A 20,875-nucleotide genomic window follows, 5' to 3' on the forward strand; every position below is an offset into this window, starting at 1 on the left:
AATTGAAACAAATATAATAGCGCGATGCGAGTGCTGCGTTTGAGCAAAAGATCGACGAATTATTAATTGAGTAGCTCGATTTAGTTTAATTTTTCAACGTCGTGTCTCGTGCAAAGATTAATAACAAATGGGCTGGATTTAAAGATTCAACGCGAGGGATCCTTGAACCTCTTCCAAGGCCACGATTCCACGTTCCACGAAATAAAAACTTCGAAACCGGGAGTTCTCAGGTTTCCTGCATGCCTCGGCTTCGTTTACAGCTATGCGTTCCCGTTTCTTTCTAAAAATCCACGCGGTTACTGCGCTTTTGCAGAATCTTACGCGTGGCCCGTCTCGCTGTATATTTCTCTAACATCCCCGTGATATCTCTCGTGGCGAATATCTCTCTCTCTCTCTTTCCCGTCGTAAATATTACATTCCCGAAGCACGTCGATTGTTATCTTAATGTTTGCAGAATCCTCCACGCACCGTCTAACCATTTTACTTAACGAAACGTGGACGAAAGGCTCGTCGAAGAGAAAAAGAAAACACAATTCTTCCCCTGTATCCTTCTCGTTCCTTTCTTGTTAAATGCGCTATAATTCTCAGCAAGTGCTACGCAGGAAGAGTAAGAAATGTCCGTAAAACAGAGGTCACTAGCCTTCTTGCTACCTCGCACGCCACAAAAAAAAAAGCATTCATACATGAATTTCAAACATTCCATACGTTCTCTGACGATAAAACTCCAAAATTGCGGAGAATTTTTTGCAATATGCATTAATATATAAAGGATATATCTGAGATTAGACAGTGTTCACAAGAGGCGCACGAATTTCCACGAAATACCGAATATGACGAAAAATTCTTTTCTCTCTTCAAAGTCAAGTTTGAAAACCCTAAAGCCGCACCAAAATCCTCCTGTACAGTGTAACGAACGAGCCGAGCCTGACATCTCCAATCACCTACATACGCGTCTACGAAGAGAAGAAGAACGTATTAAATTTAGACAAACATCCGCGGTCTTAGCAAAGTTCCTCTCGCGAGGAGGCGAGCGACAGGATAAGATCCAGCGGTGTTAACGAATCGTGGCCGTTTCGGTATCCCGACGTATAGTGTAACACCCCCGCTAGATGGAAGGCGGCTACTTGCGGCTGTGCTCCCTCTTGCCCACCGCGACGTTGTCGTCAAGAGCGCACTGACGTTCCGATGCACACGTGCCGTGTGCAAACGGCCTGGCTATGACTAGGACGTGCACGACGCGAGAACAGCCATTCGAATCCAGTATTAGTGCGGTGTAGAGTGCTTCTCGGTGTTTTTTTTTGTTCATCTTCGCACGCCTGCCTTCATACCCGAGGTTTACCGATCCTCTCGTGACTTCGAAACCCGTTCACCCGGTGGTGAGTAGTAGCACAGCACACACGCCACAAACGAGCGAGCGAGCGAACAGTGTTTCACGCGACTGGCCCAGAGATCATCGTACGATCATCCGTTCTCACAGCAGAGGCAAAAGTAGAGAGAGAGAGAGAGAGAGAGAGAGGGTAGTTGCATTTAAATATCGATTTGAAAGTGAGAATTTTGGGGAACGGTCCTTCTTCCATTCGTTTCTTGGATGTTTTGGTACTTGGTAAAGAGCTTGGAGAGAGTTGAAAAATTTAGTCAATTGCTTTCTGTTAGAAGTGAGATCCTTGGAAACTGTTTCTCTTCCATTAATTTTCAATGATCTTGCAGTTGCTAAAGACTCGATGTCGTAGATAATGTTAATTTAAAAGTGAGAATCTTGCAACTGTTCCTCTTCTGTCAATCTTGGATAACGTATGTTCGATAAAAGGGCTCAAAGTCGATTGCTTTTATGAACTTTGTGAAAACGTTGGAGTCGTGCTTTGTCTAAAAAAAATTTGCCTTTCACTCAAATTATAATTCTGGTAATTGCTATGATCTTGTTATTTTAGACGATGACGAAAGGTTTCCGACTAGATTCAGCCCCATTCCTCTTTAATTCCCTCAGTTGACACCAGCTGCCTGAAGGCAGCAAGCAAGATTTAGTCATGAGGATCTTTGGATGGATTCATCCATCTTTCAAAGTCAACTAACAATTTGGCTTTTGATCTTTCTGTCAAAGTCGCAGTTGACGAATGGTTTTGTTTTCTATTATAATTTTCAGTGTAAAGCTTGGCTTTTCATCCCTCTATCAGATTCAGGGAACAGATAATTCGTAGCGTAAGTCTTTGAAGATTCAAAAGTCAAAGTTAGAAGATTGGAACGAGGAAATAGGTAGCCTTGTTCCTTCAATTTTTTGACGCAAACTCTCTCTCCATCAAAGTACATTTTATATTTCATACTCGGCAAAGAGTCTGAAGATTCGAAGTAATCGCACATTAAATGACTCCATGTGACTTGAAGGATGGATAGTTTTATTTCTGTAAATTGTCGAGTTCGAGGATCTGGAGGATCGAAGAATCTGACGAGAATGATTGTCCCGGTGGGGAGCTAGATTTAGTCAGACGTGTCTCACTGTGGAGAGAGGAATTACGCGAGCCATAAAGTTAAAACGCGTGACGGGTTCAGTAAAACGCGATGAAATTTGAGATCGTCCGGATTTAGTATACACGGGGGTGGAGAAGGCATTCTTTCGGCTGTTATGATGTAACGTGATGATATGTGGGGGTGATATGTACAAACAACCGCTATGACTCATCGGTAGAACACTTGCAAAATTGTTGCAAAATTTCTAAATCGAGTTCGCCAGGAAAGGGGTGAAATCATATCGAAGAACTTTGCAACAACTCGATAATGTGAAATGACGAAAAGAGTTTGAAATTTTTAAGAAACCTTAAGTGGATTTAATTTTTTTTGTAATCAGAGAAGATGGATTTACAAATCTTTTGTCAATCGCTTCAATCGTGAAAAAAGGAAAGAATAATTTTGCCATCTCAGACAGTTATGAAAAATGAAGGTTTCGTCTAATTAGTCACCCTATATAATGAGGCAAACGATGTATAGATTGTCTTCTACCGTTATAAATGTAGAAAGAGAATAACGATAAAAAAAAAAAAGAAAAGGAAAATGGTTATTCGAGACAAGAATGAAAAATAAGGGACGGTAGGACTTGCAAATTAATTTTGTCAATTAATCAAGGACCAGCTGGACGAAGCGAAGGTAGGGGTAATGGCGACCGCGTTGTGGAGAATCTAGCGCCTTCCCTAATACGGCCTCGCGATCCGGCTTGCGTCTGCACGGATATAGAATCCTCCGTCTCTCTTTCTGGTCTCTCGTGGTCTCTCTAGCGTCGTTTCTACTAATACCGTGGCCACTATAACTCGACACCAGAGCCGCTTCCAAAAGTCACGCCAGTCGAAACCTCCACTTTGTTCTCGCTTTCAAACAAACCTCTCTCGGAAGCTTCCTCGCATTTAACGCAGAAAATCATCGATTATTTCTCGTCGTCGCGCCAGGCTAGAACCACGTGGCGGGAAATAGAAAATTTTTTGAATCTTTCACAGGCACCTCTTCGCAGAGGAGCATTTGGACCTCTCATTGACGAAGAACAATGATTCAAAGTTTCATTCCTCTCAATATTTACGAGCCCTCATTCTGAGAGTAATCCCATTACCATTTTCTAATATTGTAAGTCTAATGCAGTGTGTGAATGATTATTAATGAAGCTTTAAGGGAATTACCGGCGATCTCTTCTTGGAACGAAGTGGAGCCATTGCAATTTTTATCAGTCCACTCACTTTCTCGATAAACTCTTCGTCTCGTTTTCCGTCACCGTTGACCATTGATAAAAGCTGGGGTTAATTTCATTGATGCTGCTGTTACTTACATGTGTGTATGTCAATGGATAATGTTGCAGTATAACAGAGGAAATATATAATTTCCTCGTCTTTCGTTCTTTCGTTCTTTTCGTATGCCTCGCGAATGTTGATCACTGTGTATATACGCTGGGCTTCAAACTTGGTAAAAATAGACTCGTTCATCGGCAGTAGGGCGGAGACTAAAACTGTTTATGTTCCTCGTGGTGGATTAGGTAATCGGGGCCGGGAAGGGGGGGCTGAGTTATCATTGTTATTCACTGTTTATCCATTCGTGAAAACGTGTTAATAAATCGAAAGTTACTTGTTCACTTGCAAAGTTTCTCTTCACTTAGTCGACGAAATGCTCGGGCTTACTATTTTCAACAATTTCAAAGGATTTGAAATACGCTGTAAAATATAAATAAATCGACGAAATTGTTAAGAAATTCTTCCGCAGATTACAAATTTTATTTTTCGATCGTAATCAACGCGAGATACTGATCGAAGATTTTTCTGTGTCTTTCAGTACAGACAATATGCCTTTTAAACCAGTAGAGCACCCCAAGTGTCCCAAATGCGGCAAATCCGTATACGCTGCAGAAGAACGTGTCGCCGGAGGACTCAAATGGCACAAGATGTGCTTCAAGTGTGGTAAGTGGTTGCATAAAACATTGGAGACTTAATTAGCAAGAGCATGCTTAGTGCCTGTCTTCACTTTGCGATTTAATATTCAACTTAGACAAGCACGGGGTTCTTCAAACATTTTCAAACTTCAATCAAACTTCCAATCGAACTTGTTAATAAAATTCGTTAAAATTCGTAAAATATTTATAAACGTACATACTTGCTTTTCAGTGAATTTTTAATTTTTTAACATTTGATATTTAGTAAATATTTGGTCAAACGTAGTAAATATTTAGTAAACATTTGTATCAAATTCCTTCAAACATTCACGAACGTGATACTTTGAATCTTTTTAAATTTCTTCCGCCTCGCAATTGGTAACAATACGTATTATTCGTTAAATATTTGGCTCATCAAATCTATTTAACATTCAAATCTATCAAACATTCGTAATACTTCAAACATTCTCAAACTGCTTCCACGAAAACCTTTTAATCGAGCAATAAGTTAATACAATATAAGTATTCGTATAATAAACATTTCTTCAATTTACTTTTTCACTGAATTGAGGATATCAATTTTTGATTAAACTCCACGTGAACGTGAAGGATCAAGTATTATCAAAAAAAAAAAAAAAAAATCACACTTGACTCCCTCGAGAAGTACACAGCCCTCGAATTCCTCTGTAGGCTCAGAAACGTGAAAATTTCTTTTCGCAAAGTCAGCGTAGATCAATATCTACGGCGTGATATGAGTTGTAGAAACTTTGATTGACGGACGAATCAATTAATCAGTCAGTCAGGGATCACGGGATCCGAGGCACCCCATTGCGCAAAACACCATCGGCCGTTTTTAAAATTAGCCGCCTCTATAAATAAGTTTTATATCCCAGTCCCGGATGGTTTGTCTTGGCCTTAATTAGTTTTGTATGCTAGCCAGAAATCAAATAGAACCACCCAACGTCAAGCCGAGGGTGCAACGACCCGCGCGAACTCGCCGGGAAAAATCCGGACTTCGTGATTCTACTTGAAATAGGAACCACCATTGAATATTCATTCGCGGCTCTAGATACCAACTGAAATAAGCTGCATCGAAAATTCAAAATTCCTGACACTACTGTCATTTGTTCCTGAATGTATTATATTTGTTTCTTTCCCAATAAAGAAATTATTGATCACGGATCATCGTTACGATCATGACGCTGTTGGCTAGTGTCAGCTTGATGACTATAGTGATTGGTAGACTGTCATTGTTTATGCATTTATGGGAAATTTTATATTAGGATTACTAGAGTAGTTGAAAGGTTTCGTTATTTTTTTTTTTTTTTTTTAGAGAAATTTTATAGATTTATAAAGATAATCGTTTAGACTAGGCCATTGTGATACTAATAGCCGCGAGACTGTCAGTGTCATAGGGTTAGTTAATGGATTATATTTCTGAGTGTTTCAGTGATTTAGATCAAGTTGCACTAGTTTAATTAAGATGACCAATTTGTAATGTTTCATAGAAATTTTATGGGTTTAGATTTTAAGTATTTTCCAAGAGTTCAATGGTTTCTTTGTAAGTTTTATTTTCTCCCTTAAATTTAAAAATTTTTTGGATTTTTCTCACGTGACTTTTATTCTGATTCTTTTGGTGCAAATTTTACGCTTATGATTGTTCTCATATTCTCATCTTCGTTCATTCTCATCTATGATGAAATTTGTTTTATTTGTCTATACTTTCTAGCAATCTATATTCGTGCAAATTATTACTTTGCAATAGATTACAATTCCTTTTTCAACAGAAAAAAAATTCTGGTTGGATCTGATGCTAAAAGTCTTAGTGCGAACACTTGTTTATGTGAATTTCAGAAGATCTTGGTATATTTAACTCTCGACTAGGGTGGTTTGTTAGTTCCATAATTAGCAAGGCGTAACCAGACAAGAAAGTAGGTGAAGCATTCCCTCTGTCTAATTCTATTACCTCAATTACAAGCCAATAAACTGTCAACTTAATCCAATAAAGAAATTCTCAAGTCTGATTTATGTTAAAAAATTGTTTTTACGTTTTTACCAATTTTAACGAGGATCGAAATATTAAAACACAATTATAATGTGAATATTACGTTGTTTCTATAACTTCTCAAAAGTAAACGATCACGAAAGATCATTAATTTTCAATTTCACCTTCATCGAGTTTCATTATTCAGTATTTTCCTCTTCTAACACTAAACACGTTGTCAGATTCATAACTCGGAAAGCTGCAGAATTTTTTTAAAAAAATCGCGGATCATCGATCGTCATCAGGCATCTTCATTCCTCGAGATGAGATCCATTAAGACCCATTAAAGTCTTCAAATGGACAAATCCACTTAGCGGAATGACGGTATAGGCCAGAGCCAAATATGCTTACGTGTTGCAGGTCTGTGCGGCAAATTGCTCGACTCGACAAACTGCACTGAGCACGAGGGCGAGCTATTTTGCAAAGTGTGCCACGGACGCAAGTTCGGTCCTAAAGGATACGGCTTCGGTGGAGGCGCCGGTACCCTGTCCATGGATCAGGGTGAACATTTGAAGAGTAGCGAGTGAGTGCACCTGCCCGCGTCGTCCAATCCCCTCCCAGTCCCCTCAAACCTAGCTCCCCTAACTCCCCGTTTCCCAAACCAAGGGAAAAAAAAAAAAAAGAAAAGAAGATTCTCCCCTTCAGTCGTTTGTACGATCAGACCATATCCCCATAGAGAACCAACACCGAATATAGTGCCGTTAACCTAAAGTCCAGAAACAAAAAACAAAAAAAAAAAAAAAAAAAAAAAAAAAAAAAAAAAAAAAAGAAAAAAAGTCAGAACTCGTGGAAAAAATATCACGAAGTATGAGAACGACCGACTCAACCAACATGGACAGCCCAATGATCCAACAGCATGATCCTCTTTTTGGAAACGAAATTGGAAGAAGCAAAGGCAGCCTACTAAGAACCCGAGGACCCAGAGCATGCGTCTACGTAACATATATGTGTATACAGCATCGCGAGACTGTGTCAAACTGCGCGGCCCATTGAAAAATTTTGAAAACTCCCCCTCCTCTCCCTCCCTCTTTAACCTAATCTCTTCCACTAGTTTCCGAATTTCAACTGGATCTTTCCTTTTTTTTTTTTTTTTTTTCATTCTCACTCGGCATTTCTAATTGTATAGACAACAGCTCCCTCCCCCTCTTTTTTTCGTGATTCCTTTTTTTTTTTTAATCTCGTGGTCCTATGATCCTAACCAGCAAACAGTCCCGAATTCTCTGGTTTTCCCTTGTTCCCAACGAATCCCAAACTCGTCGTTCATCGGCACCGACAGCGATGATGGTGATGATGGTGATGGTGGTGCTAAGACGACGACGACGACGACGACGACGTTATATTAATTAATTTGATAATTAACTGTGTTTTAATCTAGTCGACTGTTCTCTCTTCGTCACGTTTCCTGTTTTATATTTTCCCGTTTATCTTCTCTCTTTTTATTTTTCTTTCTTTATCTCTCTCTCTCTCTCTCTCTTTCTTTCTTTCTTTCTCTGTCTCTCCCACTCTCGTTTCTTTTTGTTACCCGTTTTTCTTTGTTTCTGTCTTATTTTTCTCGTTCTCCTCCTCGTTTTTTTTTCTGTTAATTCTTTCTTTCTATTTTTTTTTTAGCTGTTTTACCTATTTTTCGTTGTTGTCTCTCGTTTTTTTCTCTGTCCGTGTGAACGACTGGATTAAGAACGGTCGTTTATTTTTTCTCTCTCAAGTCGTATATATATACATACAGATATAATACTACTACTACTATATATATATATATACTCTTTCTCGTTTCTTTTATTGCGATATTACTACACTACATTACGCTAGTTTATAGAATCATTTGTACCATCTGTAATAAGTGCCATTAAAAGACTTAAAAAGGGAAAGAAAAAAAAAAAAAAAACAGAAGAATCTGGTGTTCTTCATTGACACTTGGCTTTCGAGTGTTGACTTTTCGAACGCATTGACGGTCGGACAAAAATGTTCTTGCCACGGAGTAAACACGTTTCTCACGGATCGAAGTATGCATGAAAAAATTCAGATTACTGTGGTACAGATGAAAATGAAGAGTGATCTTATGGTATGTCAAAAACATTTTTGACCCACTGTACATGCCCACACACCTACTTAGCTCTACTACATTTAGATATGTAAAAAGAAACCTAAACATTCCGACCTGGCAACAACAATGCAACAACGAACAAGGAACGAACCGAGCAAATCGCGGTTCAAGAACGAAAAACCCCGTGCGAACGCAAGAGCCAGGCCGTCCAACCTTCTTTTAACTGTTCTAGCAACCCTTATTTCCCACCCTTACATTCCCGAGATATCTCTCTCTCTCTCTCTCTCTCTCTCTCTCTTTCTCTCTTTCTCTCTGTTTTATTCTCTCCAAAGAAAGATAGTACAACAACACTTGAAAGAAAAAAAGCAAACAACTGACTGAAAAAGTCGAGCGAAAAAATAGCAAAAAAAAAAAAAAAAAAAAAGATACCCCACTACCCCCGCCAGCCCCGCCGAGTGCGAGCCAACCGGAGGCCCATGATCGAACGATATATGTTGTCGCTTTATCACGAGCCTGCCCTCGAAAATCCTCGTGATAAAGGGAACAAAGCGAGTAACAAAAGAAAAAAATGGTGAGCACCGAGTCAGATTCCGCCTCTCTCTTCTCTTATCTTGTAATATTTCTCTCTCTCTTGACTCTCTCTCTTTCTCTTTCTCTCTCTCTCTCTCTCTCTTTCTCTCTCTCTTTGCCTACTTCTCTATCTTCACCGCCTCACAGAAAGAAACCAACCGCTTCTTCGACATGTTTCTCTTTCTTTTTTTTTTCGAAATTTCTTTTTCTTTTTCGTTTTTTTTTTTTTTTTCTTGTTTCTTCAAAGATTCGACAAACATCTTGGTTTATCGATCGGCAGCAGCAGCAGCACACACCTGCACGGCCTCTCTCTCGTACCTCTCTTTTTTTTTTTCCATTCGAGGACACGTAACTCCGTAACCCTTGCTAACACGTTTAACTTTATGGGTGCTTCTTCTGTTTAGACGTATACACACACACACGGATACACATACGGTATACACACACTCTGCTCGGCTTACAGAGACACACACACACACACACTTGTAGAGATGCTACACGTAGATGAAAAGCTTGTTCGGTTTCCTTCCTTCAGCTAGTATTGTACCACCTTCAGCTTTCTTCTCTCTATATCTGTCCTTATACTCTTTCGAACCCAATTTTATTTTGTTTCCCACCTTTTTTTGTTTTTTTTTTTTCTTTTTTTCACCTCTTCCATTCTCTCCGCCTATCTATTTCTTTCTTTCTTTCTTTCTTTCTTTTCATTCTTGTGCCTCTTGCTCTGTCCTCACTTGTTTCTTTTTTCTGAGTAAAAATTTGTATTACTATTTGGTTTCTTGTTATCACACGATCCGCTTCTTGGCTCTCCTCTCGGGGCTCGGCGGAAGCCACTTTTGCGAGTGGTTGCGAAGGGAAAACGGGATTACTAACCGATTACTAACATGTGCCTAACACTCTAACAGCCGGGTTGTTACTCTTTCATCGGTTTCTGGTAATCAGTTGTTCACCTAGAGTATCGATCAGCGGACGACGGTAACTATCGTCGAACCTCGAAACTTGACGTTCCTCCCTTGAAACTGGTTATTAATTAATTTCGTCGAACGAATTCGAGGGCTCGAGGTTTCGTCGGTTCGCTGGTCGACCACCCTCCCCCCTTTTTCTGGTTTTTGCAGTGGTGTTTTCTTGTACTTGTCTGCTTCTGTCCCCGGTGGTTCCACACCCTCAGTGTTCCAACGCCCCTCGATAATGACCCCCCATTGAGTCGTTTTATAACCAAATACGTGTAAAAGAGAAAAGATCTCTGAAAAAGGATCTCTGTCAAAATTAATTCTCGCGTCCTACTTACGACGAGTCGACATTCTCACAGCTGGCGGACAGATTTTACGCGAAGTTGTTGGAAGATGTTAGAAAATCTCTTGCAGTATGACATTTCAGAATCGGAGAATAACGGCTAATTAATATATAAATAGTTAAATTTTTAAAGTAACGAGACAACCACCTTCGGGAGGAAAGAACGATCGAACACCATTTAAAAAACGAAAACCGGCTGTGAAAGACGTTGACTCGAACATCCCCCGGAACGAATAATTGTTGATGGGAATGATGGGGGGGCGCTGGCACGCCAATTGGGAATCACAGCTTGACCTTATCCACACCGACGAAGGAGTGAAAAATCTGATCTCTACAAGGGACACGTTTTTAGGGACATCGCGAGGGGATCGAACGCCATTCTGGAACCGAGAGCCATCGCGAAGGCGCCCGAAGGGGAAGGGTGCCCCCGATGCGGAGGATACGTGTACGCTGCTGAACAGATGCTGGCCCGAGGAAGGGTGAGTTTCTCACAAAAATTCGTCGCCCCGTTTACTCTCGAGACATTGTGCTATACTTTGGTACCACGGTTCGTCGAAATCCCGCCGTGTTCTCCAAAAGGTCCAACGTTTTCCGTACGAAAATATTCGCCAAACGATATATTTCGGACGAAGTCTAAGATTTTCGGTGACGACTGCAGCAATTTCTATCCGATCACTAAAATTTAAACTGTCTTGGCTCCAAACTGTTACGATTCCCAATGGGGAACTGATACCGGTTGGTTCTAATACCAGCAGTCTTTCAGAATTTCGATCGTGCAGACCTGCCTTCGGAAAATCTCCGAGTCTCGCACAGCTCAGGGAGTTATGTCACCGGTATAAAAAAGCCGATGGAAACGAGTCTCACTAACGAGGTATTCTTAGACCGTGTCCGCTTTATTTTTACCCGGGCAACCTGATACCGCGCGATCGAAATAGAGGGGAGTTGTAAACAGTTCGTGAAATCCGTAGTTATTAATCGGGCCGCCAATTGGACTGTGCGAAATTCCTCTTCGAGAAACTCTCGTTTACCAACGATTAGTCAGTTCTAATCTTGATCCCCTTGAACGTTTTCTGGAAGGACCAGCGTGTCGAAACGCATTTACGCGCCTGTGTAGCCTCGAGAGATCTTCTAGAAATCTTCGATCTCTCGAGGGGGAACAGAGGCTGCTGCCCGAGATCGAATTTTGCGACGGCGTGCGACGCGGCCGAGGAGGGTGGCCTCGCGGTTACTCGGATTCTAAAATTGACTAGATTCACCGGCTGACATAGTGCCAGATACTTGGTGTAGCGTGACGTGGACTCCGTGATCTTCTCTCTCTCTCTCTCTCTCTCGTGTCTGACGAAACGCGTGTAATTTCATAACAATGAGGGAAAAAATAAGAGCGGAAAGAGAAGTCGGAGGATGAATCGACGGCAGGCTTGTTGCCGGTTGGTGCCGGCCCAAGAGCTTTTCCTGTCTTCGTCGGCAGCTTGGCAACCGACCAACTGGCCCTTTCTGCGCTCGATGTTGGAAAATAACTTGGATTAAGCCCCGATGCGGGCTAATTGCCCCTTTTAGGACACTGTCGGGCCTCCTCGTCGTCGGCACGACCTTTCGACACCGTGCCCTTGGTTACGTAGACTCATGGGCCTCAAACGTGCTCGGGTGTTTCGTAACACGATCGTCGAGAGGCTCTCACGCGTCAAGGTCTCTCATTGAAAATAAAATTCGATCTTGGAATCGCAGAGTGGCAAGATTTACGGCAGTTTTCGCGCAGAGCAGAATTGGGGTAAAATTGGCCACTGGTCTATAATACCACGTTTCTATGTCTCTTTTTCTATCTTTTTATAGAATCTCGTCGTCGCCGCATATACGACTTCAGTTTCGCAATTTTCGCCAAGTGCTAGAGCTTCTAGAAGAGTCTCTTCGATTTTCACCGAGAGACAGCCGTGAACTTTTACAAAAAAAAAAAAGAAAACGAAACCTCTTTTCAATTCGATCAGAACCTTCCTTAACGAAAGTTCGATTTGATCGTCGTCTATTTACAATCGTCTATTGTTAATCGTGTTAACGACGACATTCGACGAGGTTGGCCAATTGGAGACACACCAAGTGCTTGCAAATCTTTTACGAACGTACAAATGCGATACAAATCGGTATTATCAATCGTTTCCAAGTTCAAGTTAGGATGTTAACCCATTCAGGATTTCAAGACTGGCCGCGGTACCAAAGACCCAATTCTCTATTCGAATCGATCATGAGAAGTTACTCGCCCCCTAAGACACCATGGTTATTCCTACTTCTTGTGATTAGGCTTACCATAAGCAATGCTACAAGTGCAAAACCTGTCAACGGTCTCTGGACTCGACGCTTCATTGCGATGGTCCTGATCGCGAGATATATTGTCGAGGTATCTTTTGCAATGCAACAACTCTGTATTTACTCTTTCTCTCTCCCACTGCTCGTTTCTTCATCTCAGTTGCGCACACCATACGTCCAAAATGTGTATTCGAACGCTACTCAGATCAGTCAACGATTTCTTCGTATCGTGCGAGTAAAAGACTACGCTGAATGAAATAGAAAATGTTTTGTTGCAGTTGCTTGGTTGACGAATGACAGAAATTTCAAAATTTTAATTCTGACAGACACAAATATTAATATGAGAATTATTCAAAGAATAATTTAATCAAAAGCAGTTCTTTCCGTCTAGAGAAGTTTATAATATTTGAAAGAAAAAAAAAAAAAAAAAATCAAGTATCAAGTTTCAATTAAATTATGTCTCTCAAGACATAAGATAAAGGGGGAAGGTAGTTTAGTCATTGACTGATCTAGGTATCTGCATTTTTCGTCTTTGGTCGATCCTTTGTGTCCTTTTCTAGTGATGGTCCTCAGTTAAAAAAAAAAAAAAAAAGAGAAAGAAAAAAATAAGATTCGTGGTACACACTGGCGCAAAGTGTTCCGTAAATTGTCACACAAAACGAGCTGTCTGTACAGAGGAACTAGTCCACGTTTCTTCCTCTAAAGAACGGGAGAGACGGCCTCGTCTCTAGGAGCGAACGTCGACATCTTGCGGCCCGAGAATCCTCTGCAAGTGTTTCGATCTTTCTTTCCTACTGTTTCACTCTCTCTCTCTCTCTCTTACTCAAATTCAAATGAGGACGTTAGTTGGAAAGCAACAACATCAGAACGTCTCGGTCTCTGTTTCGGCACTAGAAACAGACACTAAGCTTTTCCAACGAGAGAACGATTGCAAAAATTGGGAATAACTATGTGTGACAGAACGTAAGACACGTCACGACTTCCCCCCTTAGTTCCGGTGACTAACCACTGCGTTCCCTTTGTGTCTCACGCAGCAATGGCACAAGGAATGCTTTAAATGTGCCAACTGCTCCAAGAGATTAGACTCGGTCAACTGCTGCGAAGGTCCTGACAAGGACATCTACTGCAAAGGTGAGGACACATTACACTCTTGCGTAACGCCCGCAGGTACGAAGGTACTCTGGATGTGTTCAGACAAAAGATACAAATTTCATAAATGCCAGGAGGCCGAGCACCTGGAAATAGAATATTATATTATTCGGAATTCGATTTACGATTCTCAGAATTATTATTTCAATTGGAATCTCGAACTAGACAGAGACTGCACACGTCTGCACCTTGGTCTCCGAGCCTTAATCTACATCCTCTCCACAAATTCTCTCCCCTCCTCCGGGTCTATCGGAATTAATAATAGTTGAAAGATCGCTGGGAATTTATTTAAGACTGCTAGGAATTATCATTCGAATTAGAAACCAGACACACAAGCACATTTCCACACGGTTGTGGAATATTTCTACCCGCTAATCCACTTTGGTTTTAACCTACATTCAAGTCGGAATCTCTAAATAAATTACCTGATATCGGAATTCATAATAATTCATAACGTACAATTTGTCACTTCGTCGTTTCGATAATATTATCAATTAGCAAATTACCGCGCGGAACGCGTTTCCGTCTCGAGTCTGGTCTACAATCCCATCTCCCCGTCCCCGTGGAATCTCTGCAAGCTCCCTCAATCGAAATATCAGGATCGATAATAACTTGCCCCTTTTTAATTTACATTATCGGTTGGTAAATCATTCCGAAGCGCTTGACACTTTAATAACACGGCGAGCCTCCACCGTTTTGTCCAACTCAACTCGAGTATAAAAATCGGTAGTCAAGTATGAAAAAAGATGAGTACCGATCGATTTCGAAATCACGACGATCGCCTGAAGGTGAGAACACATCCACGTGTACGTCGTACGCTGGTGACGTCAGGCAACTAGGTCAAGAACGAGCAGATACCTTTAACACATGTTCTCTGCAGTATGCTACGGAAAGAGATTCGGACCGAAGGGTTATGGCTATGGTCAGGGTGGTGGCGCCCTGCAAAGCGACTGCTACGCCAATGGGTGGGTTTTCAGAGCCGAGACTGAGACGGGAACTATAAACGAGAGATGATATCCCGCCTCGGCTTCTACATTCTCACTATATATGATGCGCTTGTCTGCTTAACAGCTTGCTATCCGAAGAAATTCGGTCCGCGAGGTATTGGCCACGCTGGGGTTATGTGGATCGGGCTGCAGTGCGATATTGAGGACGAGGGGTACGCCCCCCCCCCCCCATAGTTATGCTATTCCACTTATGTATATCAGCCACTCTCTTGTCTATCTATATGTGCGTGCGTCTGTTCTTTTTTTTTTTCTTTTCTTTTTTTTCTGTCCGTCTGTCTGGCCCGATTTTCAAGAAGCCCCGTTTTTTTCTTTCAACTAATTCTCACGCCAGATTCAAGTTTAATATATAAATGAAGTTTAATATATTTCGTCAACGGAGGGGGGGAAAAACTGACGCGGGATGGTCCAAGCTTGGCGTCTCTCGAACAATTGGATCGATATTACAAGTTGCGCGAGTTCTTGGAGCAAGTGAATTTCTGCAAGTTGAAAGAGCTTCGATACTTTCTTCCTTTTTCTCTCTCTCTCTCTCTCTTTGATAAGCACTTTCCAAGCTGAGAATCATGTCCCGTTTATGTCAAAAAATCACGTTTGATTTTAATCAAAACTTTGACGAATTTAATAAATTTACTTTCTTTCCTTTTGGAATTTCAACCAACGGAATTATCAATTGAATGATCTCTTCTGCGCTTCGTTCGAATTTAAACGCCGCCTCGAATGACACTCATCTTGGAACATCCTTCGGACAAACTGACCAGACTGAGAACTAATATTGAAGTAACTGTTTCTTAATGAAAATTCGAAGAAGAAGATGCCGATCGAGCTCCATTTACTTCTCAAAAGTTAAAGAAATCCGGGTTACGAGTGAATGATCGAATGAACGGATATTTGCATGTGCTTCATGGACATACACACAGGCACATACACACGAATCGACGCCTTAACGCTTTGCGCTATTACTCACCTTCGCCGTTGTCTTATTTTTCGGCCACTAAATTCGCTTCCGAGTGTAGGATGTGATACCAATTCTTAAAACATCATCAATAACATCTCTTATCTACACCTAACTTATCATCGTGTGCTAAAAGCATGCTTCCCTCTCGTATAATCAAAAATGATGATCGTATACCGTACACAGATGAAAAAATAAATTTGCCCTTTTCGAAAAAAAAAAAAAATATATATATACCATATTCACGTGTGTGTGACATCTTTCAACTTTCAAATCGTGCTTTTTCATTAGCATTCGAATCTTAATTGCTGATCGTTGTTGACCAGCGCGCGCCTCGTTTGCATGGAACGTTTTTCTTTTTTTTTTTTTTTGTGGTTTTCAAAGTGCCCGAACCCGGAGTCGAGTCGCTCGAACGAGAATAAATTTGAATCCAATCATCCCGAATCTTTCAATAAAGATGAGAGTCTCTCCGTCTCTCCTCTAAAAACAAAAAGAAAGTTTGACATTGGAAAATTTCTCTCGTCGTTCGTGCCGCTCGACGATGAATTTTCGATATCAGCGGACTGGACGGTTTGGTGGACATAAACGTGTTGAATTTTCGTGACGTAGCGATGCTGCTCCTCGTACGACCGTGGTCGACACCGCCATAATCAAGGCCCCGCCTGGCAAAGGTTGTCCACGTTGCGGTGGCGTCGTGTTCGCTGCTGAACAGGTGCTCGCGAAGGGCCGCGAATGGCACAGGAAATGCTACAAGTGTCACGACTGCAGCAAAACTCTCGACTCTATCATCGCCTGCGACGGGCCCGACAAAGACGTCTACTGCAAGACTTGCTACGGAAAGAAGTGGGGACCGCACGGATACGGATTCGCATGTGGATCGGGATTCTTACAGACCGACGGCCTAACGTGAGTAACTGTCTCCTTCCGTCCGTGACAAGTTAGGGCACTTTAGGTCTCTAGAGTTCCAAACATCCGAGTTACTCCATACACTTGGAATTCTAAATAATGGAATTTCCATAGGCGTCTAGAATTCCAGATGTTTGAACGTTTAGAATCCGAGTACGTAGTTGGGTACCTATTCAGACATTTGGATATTTAGATTCGAAAGATTTATAAACACGAAATACCTAGGTATCTAGAGTACCAGATATTTGAATCAACAGAGTTTCGCAGATTTAAAAGCGTCTAAATCTTAAGATTACAAAAATCCAAGTAACATTTGAGCACTTAAAGTTTCCAAAATCTCCAAATAGGAGGAAATAAAACTCCAAATATATATCCAAATGTTGATGTTGGACGAATCGATTTAGAAATCCTCTTCGATAAATTGATTCGAAAAGAACTGAAGATGAGAGAGTGTCTGAAAGTGAAAGGACTGGAAGAGAGTTTTTCTTCCAGGGAGGATGAAATATCGGCCAGTCGGCCGTTCTACAATCCTGATACGACGGCTATCAAGGCACCAGCCGGCCAGGGTTGCCCCCGCTGCGGTGGCATGGTGTTTGCCGCCGAGCAACAGCTCGCCAAAGGTACCATGTGGCACAAGAAGTGTTTCAACTGTGCCGAATGCCATCGGCCTTTGGACTCTATGCTGGCCTGCGACGGACCCGACAAGGAAATTCACTGCCGAGCTTGCTACGGCAAGCTCTTTGGGCCCAAAGGATTTGGTTTCGGGCACACGCCGACTCTCGTTTCGACCAACGGAGATCACGCTCCCTCGTAGTAAGTATTGTCAGTACTTTGACAGATCGAGATCTCTCTTCAGAAGTCAGATCTCACTTTAAATTGAAATGAATCCATCGAGTCAAGTGAAGACAAAGACTTTGACGTCTTTGGATTAGAGTTGGTTGTAAGATGTTTGTTCACGCATCAGCCTATCTTGCCACTTTAACCTCTTGGCGCTGGAATGATGTCACGCACGTCGAGAATTTTTTCTCCCAGATTGCAACATTTTCTCAGTTTTAAGTATATTTAAACGTAACCCTCGTACCGGGACGAGTTCAAAAGAAAAAGAAAGCGACGAATTATCGTATATACGGTTCGGTCGTTCGTTGTGGTCCGCAAACTAGTTGCCAGCGCAAGGTGGTTAAACGAGCCCAAAAGATTTGAACTGTTTCGAAAAAAAAAAAAAAAAAAAAAAGAAAAGAACTCCAATTCGATTTAAATGTGAAACAGTTGCTTTCAACTTGCATTGAGATCTACGCCGATCGTTTCAGCATCGACGCAAAGCCTCAGGTGGGCCAGAAACGGACAGACGGCAACGGGTGCGCGCGTTGCGGCTACCCAGTGTACGCTGCGGAGCAGATGATCTCGAAGAACCGCGTGTGGCACAAGCGTTGCTTCAGCTGTGCCGAGTGCCACCGTTCGTTAGACTCGACGAATCTGAACGACGGGCCGGACGGGGACATCTACTGCCGCGGCTGTTACAACCGGAATTTCGGACCGAAGGGCGTTGGTTTCGGCATGGGGGCGGGCACCCTGACGATGGCCTAACTTCTTCTTCTTCTTCTTCTTCTTCTTCTTCTTCTTCTTCTTCTTCAGGAACGTCGACACGCTCGAAACCAGTCTCATATATATATATAAATACAAATATAAATATACACATAAATATAATTATATCCGTCACGTGCACGCGAATAAACGATCGGAATCGTTGCACACCGTCGAATTCGTTGTTTATTCGCGCGTACATGGAATATGTATATGTATAGACGCCTGACTCCTCGACTAACTCCGACGAAGTGACGAGAAAAAAGAAAAAAAGAACAAAAAAACACGCTGCTCCAAAATGTCAAACAAAAATGTCACACACAGAAATTCTTTTCTTTCGCTGAAACGACGACCGCATACCGATAACGCAACGAAGACTGCACGCACGTTTCGTCGATGCTCTTCGACCACGTCGTGGCGCACGAACGACCGAGATACCACGAGATTAATCGAACACGTGTAAACGAGCGAGCTTTTATTACTTTTTTATGGGCGAGAATCCGCGACACGGAAGACTCGCTCGATCCCCTATGCCCCCAACGACGGATCAGACCTCGATCAATCAGTGTGTTCTTGCCCACTTTCGTTCGAATTCGGGACCAAATTCCGCTGCATTCACAACTTGAAAACAAAACCGGGGAGTCTGTTCGTCGGAGGGAGAAAGGGATCTCGCGAGCGTGACACACACAGAGAGTACAAAGGACAAATCCGTTTATATACTTGGACCGCAATCAGGAGCAACGCACAGCGATTGTAGTTGACGACAGAAGTGACGAGCGAAGAAGAACAACAGACGAAAATAAAAAAAGAAATGATTATTTTCAATAAATGTATATTTCGAGAAGAAAGAAAAAAAAAAAAAAGAAAAGAAAAAAAAAAAGGGAAAAGAAAACGAATAAGAAAGACCGAAAAAAAAGAAAAGTGGGTTGGCCTGTTGTGTTTTCGTGGAAAGGTAAAACGACGCGACGCCGTTTTCCACGGGCATTCTCGACATTCCAATTGTGCCTGATCGAATACCTCGTCGAAGGAAAAGTCATCGTTTTCAACACGCGAGCCTCGATAATCCTTTTAGAAGGCAGACCCGAAGCATTTATATAAAAATATGTTTGGACGTCGAAAGAGTAACGACACGTTCTCGCACCCCCTCGAATCGATGGGTGGGGAGGGTGTTTAATCTACGATTTAATCTTTAAATAGCCAACAGACAGATGCACGGGTCAAAGCGATCTGCTCGTGTAAAATAAATTTGTCCTCTCTGTTGATCGCCAGACTACGGATCTTTTTGCAAATTCATATTTTTCTACGAAATTCACAAGGATTTATCAGACCTCGCGAAGATAACTAGGTTGGAACCTATAAATCCTTGTCTAATATTTTTTTACCGTTCCAGGCTTTCAGAAAATTCCTGCTAAAATTTGTTAAACACTCTGACGTACAATCCGCATTAAGCTAAAAAAAATCTGTAGCCCGTCGACGATCGATCGAGTGACTCGAGTCACTTGAAAGATTAAACGCCGCTCGCGGAACGCGTGTCGTTCTCTCTTCGATATAAGGACTAATTTCCACGATTAATCGAGCAGCGATAAGTTTTCCTTCGACCATCTCGGGAACTGGCTGCCTTTCATTTTTCTCTCTCCTTTCCTTTCACTCCATCGCACTCTCTCACTTTCTCTCGATCGCTTTCACACAGATAGGTTTTCGTATCGTCAGGGATACGGGCTAACATTATCCTTATTTACGAATGGACCTTAATAAATCTTATTACACTAGTGTATAATTCTGTGAATGTATATTGAATGGCCAATGATACACACGTCGGTGGAGCTACATTTCGTGCTTTCCTTCTCTCTCTCTCTCTCTCTCTCTCTCTCTCTCTCTCTCTCTCTTTTGTTCTTCCTAAACATGCGTTTTTCCATTCTCTTTGTGTCCGTTTCGTTCACACTGTGTTAGGGAAAGAAACCTTGTTCCCCTGGTTTTTTTTTTTTTTTTTTTCGATGGATCAGTAAGTATGAGTTTACGGTGTAAAACACTAATCTTCTATATTTATAGCAACAACTGTACAAGTGCCGGGCCACATCGATATCCTCCATAACGTGTCGCTTACATTTTACCTTGACAAAATGTAGTGGAGAGAACGCTGCTCAGATTCTTCTTTCTTTCTTCATCTTTTCTCTTACGCGGTTTTTCCTCATTGCTCATTCAGACGTCTAAAGTCAAAAACTTTCACCTTGATCGAATTTTCATTCGGACTCCGACTTGTCTTTCGGATTCAAACATTCGTGGCTCTTTTGAAAAACTTTCGCAGCTTCCTCCTTGAGAAACTTGACTCGGAGTGCTTGGTTTTGCTTTTAGACGTCTTCGCGTGCGATTTATTGACATAAATGCTATCCATTCACTGATTAATCAATGAGGAATTGTAGGACGGTACGTAGATATCGATTATCACTAGGTTTACCAGCGAGAATCTTATCGAATCATCGTAAATATCTTCCATCGAGGTCGTTTCTCACTGTTTCACTTTAAACACACACACACGCACGCACACACACCGTACAAAGAAAGGATAAAGAACATCATACTTACTTAAATAAAATCAGGAAAGAAAACAAAAAGCTGAAAAGAATCACGAAGCAAAAGTCTCGCA

The 20,875-nt window shown here is 41.7% G+C and overlaps 1 protein-coding gene across 8 annotated transcripts; it reads left to right on the plus strand.

Annotated features, from left to right (window-relative positions):
- The first annotated feature begins 1,198 nt into the window (after positions 1–1,198).
- Positions 1,199–18,409, plus strand: LOC122537944 (muscle LIM protein Mlp84B-like). Of its 8 annotated transcripts, XM_043671621.1 has the most exons (10): positions 1,200–1,376; positions 4,300–4,424; positions 6,801–6,963; positions 10,694–10,820; positions 13,674–13,770; positions 14,669–14,753; positions 16,354–16,650; positions 17,143–17,463; positions 17,958–18,234; positions 18,271–18,409. In XM_043671621.1, the coding sequence occupies exons 2-9, from the start codon at positions 4,310–4,312 to the stop codon at positions 18,232–18,234; spliced, it is 1,482 nt and encodes a 493-aa protein (XP_043527556.1). In that variant the 5' UTR covers positions 1,200–1,376; positions 4,300–4,309; the 3' UTR covers positions 18,271–18,409. The 8 variants fall into 8 exon arrangements, 6 of the variants coding, with proteins under 6 accessions (XP_043527559.1, XP_043527556.1, XP_043527555.1 ...); XM_043671620.1 differs by having other exon boundaries at positions 17,958–18,409; XM_043671622.1 differs by lacking the exon at positions 1,200–1,376 and adding an exon at positions 1,494–1,517 and having other exon boundaries at positions 17,958–18,409.
- Positions 18,410–20,875: the final 2,466 nt, after the last annotated feature.

The sequence above is a fragment of the Frieseomelitta varia genome, unplaced genomic scaffold (assembly GCF_011392965.1).
Source record: "Frieseomelitta varia isolate USP_RPSP 00005682 unplaced genomic scaffold, Fvar_1.2 scaffold_940, whole genome shotgun sequence".
NCBI classification, from domain to species: Eukaryota; Metazoa; Arthropoda; class Insecta; order Hymenoptera; family Apidae; genus Frieseomelitta; species Frieseomelitta varia.

Coding starts and splice junctions, on each gene's coding strand:
- LOC122537944 (XM_043671620.1), top strand. CDS start 4,310: ATGCCTTTTAAACCAGTAGAGCACCCCAAGTGTCCCAAATGCGGCAAA. Junction 10,821..13,673: donor AGATGCTGGCCCGAGGAAGG/GTGAGTTTCTCA, acceptor TGTCTCACGCAG/CAATGGCACAAGGAATGCTT. Junction 14,754..16,353: donor AGCGACTGCTACGCCAATGG/GTGGGTTTTCAG, acceptor TTCGTGACGTAG/CGATGCTGCTCCTCGTACGA.